At 55.8% G+C, this 9649-nt stretch overlaps 1 protein-coding gene across 1 annotated transcript; it reads left to right on the top strand.

The window, feature by feature from the left end:
* Nucleotides 1-2036: 2036 nt before the first annotated feature.
* Nucleotides 2037-8800, top strand: LOC125699852 (tumor necrosis factor ligand superfamily member 10-like). The gene is made up of 5 exons (XM_048959836.1): nucleotides 2037-2345; nucleotides 5426-5572; nucleotides 5861-5897; nucleotides 6372-6479; nucleotides 6767-8800. The coding sequence occupies exons 1-5, from the start codon at nucleotides 2121-2123 to the stop codon at nucleotides 7207-7209; spliced, it is 960 nt and encodes a 319-aa protein (XP_048815793.1). The 5' UTR covers nucleotides 2037-2120; the 3' UTR covers nucleotides 7210-8800.
* The last annotated feature ends 849 nt before the right edge of the window (nucleotides 8801-9649 follow it).

Below are 9649 nucleotides of genomic sequence, written 5' to 3'. Positions count from 1 at the left end.
ATCCCCCAGTCTCAGTAGTATTTTCCTGATAGAGGGAGAAGGGGCAGCATTTCCTCCCCACATCCCTACAACACAGATCACCAGGAATTCAGCAACCATTTCCCACAGAAAGAGTGGATGCTGGGAAAGGGTGGTAGAGATCTTTGCACAGAAAATGAGTGATTAGATCAGTGATCTGAAAACATTTGTACTGAGCTTGCATTATTCAAGGCTCAGCAAACACTTTTATAAAAGCAGTAAGAGCAGATAAGGTGACTAGTTACCCACTTCTCCATGTCTGGGAAGCCATAACTACTACTCATGTGGCTGCTCTGTGTGCAGTACATATCAGAAGCCCAGAGAAGCCTGACATATCTGGCACTGCTGAAGGAATTCTGCAAATGCATGCACACCTAAGTCTTGAGGCTATGAAAGCACTGAGATTATGAACCCACCATCACCGCCATGGGAAAGCAAACATGGATGGGGGCAGACCTGTGAAGGAAACCTTCTCAAAACTACTCCTGTGGTACATGCCCTGCAACTCAGTCTACAGAACAAGGGTCAGGAGGTACGATGAAGGACCCTCCAAATCTGGCCAGGAGCTCCAGTGCTCCACGAACAAGCTCCAGTGCTCCATTTGTACACGGAAAGAAGAATGCACAAGCAAAGTAGGACTGCAAGAACGTTTGAGAAGTTCTAGTTCAAGCTCCTGTCCTGGCATCTGAAGGAAAGAACAACTCCTTTACCTCCCTAGCTGATCCCAAGGCAATTGTGGAGCTGCTGCTTCACCCCCAGGCACACAAAGGAAGCAAAGCGGCCACACTTGTAAAAAGATATAATAGAACTGCTCCTTTGTTTTGAAAAGGTGGTTGCTGTGAATAGTTCCCTCTTTCTGCATCCCAACCAGCAGCTCCTGGGGGAAATCTGTCTGCAGAAAGCCAGAGCTTTTGGGATTCAATGTAAGATACAGTGCATACAGTGCCACTTTTGGCAGGCAGGATGTAAAATGGGACAAGTTCCTTTCCTAAGCAAAAAAAAAAAGCCGAAACAACCATCATTCATGGTGTGAGAGCCCTGAAGAAGCAAGGCACTGGTGTGCTGGCTCTCCCCAACAGCTCTCCTCACTCCGGAGGTGCGGGGCTCCTCTCCCCTGCTGTGGCTTCAGCACTGGCTGTGGCCCTGCCTCCATCAGGGGCCGCACCAGGGGCCCCTCCTGCTCACAGTCGGCCCCTCATTTTGCTATAAATCATAAAGTTTACCCCAGGGTACCACTTGGGGTTACTGGAGCTGTCTGTGGGTTTGGCCTGGGGCCAGCCCACAGTTTTCCCACATCCCATCCTTAGAGAAGGGACAAGGGCTCGGGAAGAACTATAGTATTTGTGTATGAAAATCTCACTTCCATTGCAGGGGTAAAAACACTACAGACTGCAGTCACCCGAGCACAAAGCAGCGACTGGCAGTCATCAGGCAGCAATCCTCCTCCAGGTTTTCTGTTTGCTTTCCAAACAACTCAACATCCCCACTTCAGAGGACAGGGAACACTGCTCACCAGCAGAGCACAGCCTTGGGGTCAGCAGTCAGCTATCAGAGAACAACCAAACGCTGCTTCCAACCAGATGCTTTTCCAGCACCCGGGCCCAGGATGGTTTCTTAGCGGGGGGCAGTGGAATGAGCCCCGGGAAAGGCTCACAGCAATCAATACCTTTCTGCAAACATTAGCCTCTGGGGAGACCCGCTGAACCCTGGCAGACATCCCCGGCACCCCATAGTCTGCATCACCCAAATCACTGGCCCAGCCAACCCCGAGACCTCCCGTTCCCAGCCCAGACAGCGCAGGGACTCTCCACCGCCTGCAGCAGGGCGTCCCCAAGCCCTGCACCTCCACCACCCTGCCAGCCTCGTGCGGCTCACAAAGGACACAGACCCCACTCTCGCAGCGCACGAACATCCACCGCCCCTCTCCTGCCGCGCAGGAGGAGGTGCGGGACAGACCCCACCCCCGAGGCCACGCTCGACCCAAAGCCCGAGGACCACCCCCACTCCCACCCGAGGCCGCCTCCATCCGTGTCTCCGCCCCTCCCTGGTCCGTCCCGCCGGAGCTGCGGGCAATTCGGAGCGGGGGGAGCGACGGCCCGGCCATGGCCCCGCAGCAGCCCAGCGCCGGGCAGTACCTGCGCTCCGACAGCGGCGGCTCGGCCACCCGCATGCTGGGGGACGGTCCGGGCACCGATCCCGGGGAGTTGCGGGAGAGGCGGCGGCGATGCGGGCCGCTCTGGGGCAGCGTGGCCGTCATGGCCATCCTCGCCCTGCAGATCGCCTCCACCACCGGGCTCTTTGTCTACTTCACCATGGCCATCTCCAAGGTGAGCGCGGCGCGGGGCCTCGAGGGCGGCTGGGCGAGGGCTGCACCCCGGGAGCGCCCGAGCCGCGGCTTCGCTCCCGGCATGGGACGGCGCTCGGCGCTGGGGATCGGGGCTCCTCCGCGGATCCCTCTGTGCGCAAGGCGAGCCCTTGTTCTGGGCGGCGGGTGCCGACGGAGCTGCTCTCTGCCCGCGGGTAACCTGAGGATGCGGGTCCGGGCTGGGGCCAGGGAAGGGTCTGCACGGACGCCCTTTGGTCCCTGTGCCCTGCCCTGTGCTTCTCATCCCACGCACACTCCAGGACTTCTGCAGACGCTGCAGCCTTCTTTCTCTCTTTGTGAGGCTGGGGGAACCCCACACCTAGAGCTCTCAGGCGCTTCGTCCTATTGAATGGCGCCCAGTAGAGGGGTGCAGCCTCTCTGGCTTGCCCTCGGCATTGCACCTGCCAAGCTGTTCCTGATCTTAGCTCCCATGGACTACGTGTTGCAACCAAATCCTGCCATTGACAGCTGCACCACTGCTGCCCGATGGGCATCAGCAGCCAGAGAGCTTCCCAGGGCCCCTTGACCACCCTCACACAGGCACTGCCCTTGTAACAACAAACTGCAGAGGATGGCCCTGGTCCTACAAGCCCCGCATACACACACTGCTGCCCCTGCTATGGCAGATCCACAGTGGTCCCCCAGCAGTGGAAGGGTCAAACACCAAACAGGAGACATGGAAAACCAAAGGACTACCAGGCAGCTCTGATGAGGGAGGGCCCATCAGTAGAAGGGCACGGGAATGCCAAACTTCGCACAAAACCACAGCAGAGGTGAGAAATTGGACAAAGCCCCATCCCTGGGTGCAGGAGGAATGGTCTGTCTGCTGACTGCTTCAGTATCCTTCAGAGCATACTCCAGCCTCCACATTTTCTTTCCTCCCCTGGATCTCCTGTGGCACCCACTACAAGGGATTTACATGAGAGGTATCAGCAGGAGAACGGAAATGTGGGCAGACAGAGCCTCAGGGAAGGGCTGAAGGAAGAAGGCAGTTTACACTGATTTACATCTTTGGAATAACTTCTGGAGTCTCTCACTGGATCCCAACATGGGAACAGTTCTGCTGGTAGCACTCAGAACTCAGCATCCTGAGGGCACAGAATCACTTGCCTTGGCCAACCTCCCTCACCCAGAACACATGCACACCCAGTCTGCCCTCCCATTTTACAGAAGTTTCTCCTATTTTTCATTTAATTTAAGGGGAGACAGACAAGGTAGGGACTGCAATTATCCTGTACAGTGAGAGGTGCTGGTTGCACATGCAGCCTATCACAGTGAGCCTTAATCAAGGCAATTAGCAGAGCCAGTCAACTGGTAGTCAACTGGTGGCCAGAGGGGTATGGTTACAGTGCTCATTGTTATGCTGGGACTGTGCCACCACATCACCAGGGCTGACCCTGATTATATGTGCCTGCACCACAGTTAGTGCTGCTGGCAGCACAAAGGAGCTGGCTGCACGCACTGGCTCTGCCCAAGCATGCATTGTGTTGGAGAGTTTCATGCGAGCAGCCTCATCACTTGGGGATTTACAACAGGCACTGTGCTTCCACCCACTCAGACAAGCATGTCTTTGCAAGGCTGGCAGCTCTGCCACCTAAACCCACCCCAGGTGAACCCCTGCGAGGGCTGTGCTTACCCGCCTGCTGTGCCTGTGCCACAGCACAGCACTGCAACCCATCTCCCACCCACTGTGCTCCTGGTAAACCCAGCCCCAAAGCACACACACACACAAAAAGTGAGAGAAAAGAAGAAGACTTTTTATCTCACCTCAAATAGTCTTTGTGCTGATTCCAGAATCTCCACTGATTGGGGTCAGGAGGCAGGCAGACATCTGGTGGAAGCTGCAGGCTGACTGGAGGAAGCACAGGATGCTGGTGGGACTGACAGAGCAACCAAGGGCTGCTGGGTTGGCTCCCTGATCTGGGAACAACCCAGGTGGTGCAAGCAGGCTGGTCCAGGTGCCTGCACTGGTTCCCAGCTTCTGAGTGGCAATTTCAGGGCAGCTGTCCTATCTGGGCCCTGGTTTTCCCACAGCCAGCTGTGTCCATCGTCCAGGCAGCAGCTGTGCAGAATTAGGCCAGGTCAGCCTAAAGACACGCTGGCGAGGCATAGTTCACTATGCAGCAGCCCACATCACTTGGAAGGAAGGCTTCCTTCCCCCAGCCACAATACAGCACAGATTACAGAGTGTTTGAGCTCTGTCTGGACTGATGCAGTACTTGGGGTCTGGTCTCCAGCCAGTATTGCTTGGCCCTAGGAGGGAAGAGATGTGTGAGAGCTTAGTTTACAACAGGATCAACAGCAGTAAATTACAGAGCCTCATCACCATATAGCAGCCATGGAACAGGCTGCTGCATGCTTCCAGCATGGAGCTGGTATTCTTACCTCTCTGCACAGCCCCTGAATGGGCTAAGGACATGTGGAGCCAAGCACTGCAACCCCTTCCCCAGAGTCTGTGAATATCTTCTTCACAGCTAAGGCTGGTTCATGCTTGGTTCCCCATTGTCACAGCAGGAGAGGTGAAGGAGATGGAGAAAAGGAAATTTCAGTACCTCTCCTTTACCTGGTGCTCTGCAGCTTGCAAGAATCTGTGTCTTCCACTCACGCTCAGCACTGAGACTCAATGAAAGGAGCTGTCACATATCTATAACCGCTGATATGAGCAAGCTTTTGCCAGCTATGGGGATCATAGGAGGACAAGGAGGATTCAACCCATTCAATTTACAGAACAGGTTTTGGACAGAGCTTGGGACACACTCAGCTCTCTGCCAACTGATTCCTTTCCAGAAGAGCAGCTTCAGTCCACATTTGTGTCCTGATGGTACCTGCCCATCCCACCATCAGCTTTGTGCCCAGAGAAGTGCTGGGTTATGCTCTATTCCATGGTGTGTGTGTGGGCATCCTGACACAGGAAGAGCCAGACCAAAGGCAGCTGACCTGGGCATGCACCCTGCAGGGATCCCCACTGTGCCCAGCCAAATCATGTGCACTGCCTTACCCTGCTCTGTCCAGTCTGTGAACATCAAGGTGTTTCCATTCCAGCTCAAAGCTCAGTCGCAGGGCAGCTCGGAGGAACTGAGGTGTCTGCAGCTTATCAATCAGCAGCAGGAAGGCTCCAACTTGGAAGAGCTGATCAGCAACCAGTCTTGCCTCAAGCTGGCCAACACCATCAAAGCCTACGTGGCCACGGTGAGCCTGGGGCTGCTGGCTGCAGGGCTGGGGAGGGTGGGATACATGAAAGGAGAGCTCCCATTTGCCTGCCTGCCTCAGTTTCCCCATCCGCTTCAGCGGTGGGTGACAGAGGCTCAATCCAAGCAGGACAGCATGCCAAACCCTCTGCACAGAGGAGATGGTAAAGTCCAGAGGCATAGCATGAAAGAACATATTGAAAGCTTGGAAGGATGAGAGGAGCTGGGGGCAGGGAACAGCCTTTGCATCTTTAAACCATGGGGTTGTTTTTCTTCTCTAATGGTTCAGGTGACAGAGAACGCTATCAGCAGAAGCGTGGTGAATGGTGAGTGCATCCCTCTGAGCACTGGGGCAGGAGTTGGGGTTCCACTCACGGGGAACCTTTGCTGCATGGTGTCACAGGTCACTGAGCTGCACTGTGGGCTGAGCCATGTCCACGTGCAATGGCTCAGCGTGGGGCTAGGGCTGCCAGCAGGTCAAGGGTGATCGGCCGCTCCCAGGGCAAACTCCTCTGGCACAGCACTGTGAGCTGGGCGGGAGGGCAAACTGCCCCACCGGGTTGGAGGGATGTTATGTCTGCTGGATTGGAGACTGGGGAGCCCGTCTACCCAGGAAGCAGCACAGAGTTGTTAGATAATAATTGACTACACAGTAACCCCAAGTGAACTCCCCCTGTGTAGGGTCAGTGAGGCATTCTGCTGCCTTGTTCTCTCTAGTTGCTAAGTAAGGACATGCCAGAATTGGTCTGCAGGTCCCTGCACACTCTGCCTCCTAAATCCATTTGTCCCTTTCTTTGCAGAGGCCCAGAGGAGCTACTTCAACAGCTCAGAGGGACAGGTTGCTACCAAAACACTCGGCAAACCCTCAGCACATCTCACCCTCCGCCCACAGAGCCCAGCCCAGGATGGTGAGCCAGGAGACGCCAGCAGGGAGCTGGAGGGGCTTCTGGGGTGGGGGCGGGGAAAGATCATAGAATCATAGATCTCCCCCAGAGATCTTCACCTGAGAGCTGAGCATGGGAAGTTGCATTTTCCAGCAGATAGAAAGATGTTTGTCCTTTCTGGTCCAAGACCACCCTCCCCACCCCACCTCCACGCTGGATGGTTGTAGGAGCACGATGGGGCCACCCCTACTGGCCCTGAATTGATGCCCTCAGTGCAGTACACTCCCTTAATCACCCTGCCTTCTCCTCAGGAAGCTCCAGACGCTTTGGGAACCTCTCGCAGTCCTGCCGCCACGCCATCACTCGCTGGGAGGACAGCACCATCCACTCACACCTGCAGAACATCACGTACCGGGATGGCCGGCTGCGGGTCAACCAGGCGGGCAAATACTACGTCTACTCCCAGATCTACTTCCGCTACTCCCGCGATGCGGCCGGTGCCCGTGTCTCAGTGCCGCAGCTCGTGCAGTGCATCAACTGGAAGACCTCCTACAGCCAGCCCATCCTTCTGCTCAAAGGGGTGGGCACCAAATGCTGGGCACCCGAGGCAGAATACGGCCTCCACGCTCTCTACCAGGGGGGACTGTTTGAGCTCAAGGCCGGTGATGAGCTCTTCGTCTCCGTCTCCTCACTGGCCATTGACTACAACGATGCAGCAGCCAGCTATTTTGGGGCCTTCCGGCTCGACCTGTGACAGCCTCCTTATCCTCACACCTTCCCTCTGCTCTTGCTGGATTGACTCTTCTGCGTGGCCTAGGGCAGAAGCAATTTGAGCTGCTGTTGTGTGCAGCTCTCCTCATGCTGTTGCCTTCCTCTGTGTGGGACAGCCAGCCAAGTGGCCAGCGGTCCAGCTGGGCCTGGCATAGTGCAATTCCCTGCATCTGCTGTGCCTGGTGGGAGTCAACTGGAGCTGAGCGAGTTGGCACAGGGAACACAGAGCAGAACACACTTCTACCAAGAGCCACACCACTAGGGTGCCTTGTAACCACTTGCTGTGCATCTGTGTGCCCCCATGCCATCAAGGCGGAAGCACAGAGGCCACAATGTCAGACTAATCCTTCTCATGGCAGGACCACCCCCTGCAAGTCTGAATCCAGATTTGGCACATGCAGGCAGCAAATCATAGCCAGCCATGCTGCCAAGCTCCAGGATCTTGAGCTGGAAGTACTGGGGCGGAAGTCAAGGTTAGCAAAGAGCAGTGGTATGAGGAGCATGGCTGCAGGGCTGCCCACCACCCCATGGCCAAGCAGCCTGCAGGCACAGGACAGATCCAACACCAACTTCCAGGAAATAGTCAAGGAGTTTCAGTTCAGATCAGTTAGAAACCTGATCTGTGCCAGCAATCAGCTTCTAAGGAGGCAAAGAGCAGGGTCATAATGCTACAATAATTACCAGCACAAGCAGCTGCACCCAGGCACATGGCAGAGATGCACTCCTTGCCCAGGTTAGACGCAGCATCAGCAGAACCCAGCATGTGGCACATCCAGAGCAGCATCTTCTCCCTGGAGAGAGCTGGGGAGCTGCAGACTTGCAAGACTGGCACCTTGGGCTGGTTCTTAGCAGGATGGAACAAACAGCAGCACATACAGCACTCCAGGTGCTTCTCTGTTGCCCACACAAACCCCTGACGGCGAGGAAGGGACACTGAACCAGCTGTGCCCAGGGTGCAATGTGGTCCTCAGCAACTTTTCACAAGCCTCATGTGACAGCAATGAAAATGCAGAAAAGCGGTGCCCCAGCCCCTTGGTGCTGAGCAGGGCCAGCAATCCACATGCTGGAGACAAGCTGGGCCACCTTGTGGGGCAGCCCACATGCACAGGACCACCAAGATGAGGAGCTTGACATCTCGCCTCCCTTTGCTTCTGACCTAGCATCCCTTTCTTTGGGATTTTGCTTCTCCCAGCACTGTTGGGCAGCAGAGCCACTCTTTGCTCACAGCAAGTTGTCACCCTCCAGGATTGCTGCCCAGGCCACGCTTCGACTCAGGCAGTAGTGGCACAGGACCCAGGACAAAAGCAAACCCCTTTTGCTAAACCTCCAGGACACATCAGATACAAAAGACAGATTCAAGCAGAGCAGAGCATGATAAAGCTGGCTGGGCCCACGGACACTGTGTGGACATAGACCACTTTGATAACTACTTGTATACTCTGTATCATATTATGAATATTAATGTACAGGGACAGACCAGCAGCACAAGCTGCCACAAAGGACACAAACACCCCTCCTGCCAGCACAGTTCTGGGGGGGGTCTCAGTGCGGCTTTCAATAAATCTTGTACTCCAGCCCTGGCCTTGCACCTCTGTGCAGCAGCTCAAGGTGGGTATTTAGTCATATACCATTGCATAGTAATGCTGCTGGTCCAACCAGACAGCAGGATGTCCAGGCCAGCACACCCACCTGCTCTGTGCTAGCACACTGCAAAGCACTTGAGTGCTGTGCAGACTCTCACTGCAGAGCAGCTGTATGTGTTCTTCCACTGCATTCCTTGCTATAGCACACGGCCCAGCAGAGGCTTTCTGCAGGCAGAGTGTGGCACAGGCTGGGCACAGAAGGTTGGTTTGCCCACTGCAGCCTGCAGAGTTGTGCTCCCAGCCCTGTTCCCTGCACAGCACCTGCAGCAAGGCACCAAGAGTGGTGAAGCAGCTCAGTGTGTTGAGTGAGAGCTGCGAGTGCCAAGGACGCCTGGGGGAACAGGTGCCTGTGATTCCCAGCAGCTCCAGCCCTGCAACTTGCAGACAGTGAAGGCTGCAGGCAGCAGTGGGGTCATGTCTCATCTTGCATCACCAATGGCACCACAGCACAGGCTAAAGTCATGCCAAGGCAGCTGCGCCCTCTCCCCATGAATGCCCCAGGCTTTCCCAGAGAGACACACCTCTGCTTCCAAGCCTGGTGCATTCCCTGCCAGGGCCAGGTGTAGCTCCTGCTGCAGCCCTGCATGCTGGCTAAGCTCAACTGGGCATTCAGCCCCCAACCCCGCTGAACTGGGAAAGGGAAGGGCTCAGACGTGGTGCAGGAAGCACACTGCTCCCATCAGCAGTTGTCCAGAAGAAGCGGGAGTCGGGACATCCCTCCCAGCTGCCTGGGGGAGTCCTCATTCTGCTCCTCTTTGCTTTTGGGTTGCTGAGCCAGCT

The sequence above is a fragment of the Lagopus muta genome, chromosome 13 (genome assembly GCF_023343835.1).
Source record: "Lagopus muta isolate bLagMut1 chromosome 13, bLagMut1 primary, whole genome shotgun sequence".
NCBI classification, from domain to species: domain Eukaryota; kingdom Metazoa; phylum Chordata; class Aves; order Galliformes; family Phasianidae; genus Lagopus; species Lagopus muta.
Note: the sequence above shows the minus strand (reverse complement) of the source record. Positions and strands in the feature narration are given on the sequence as shown.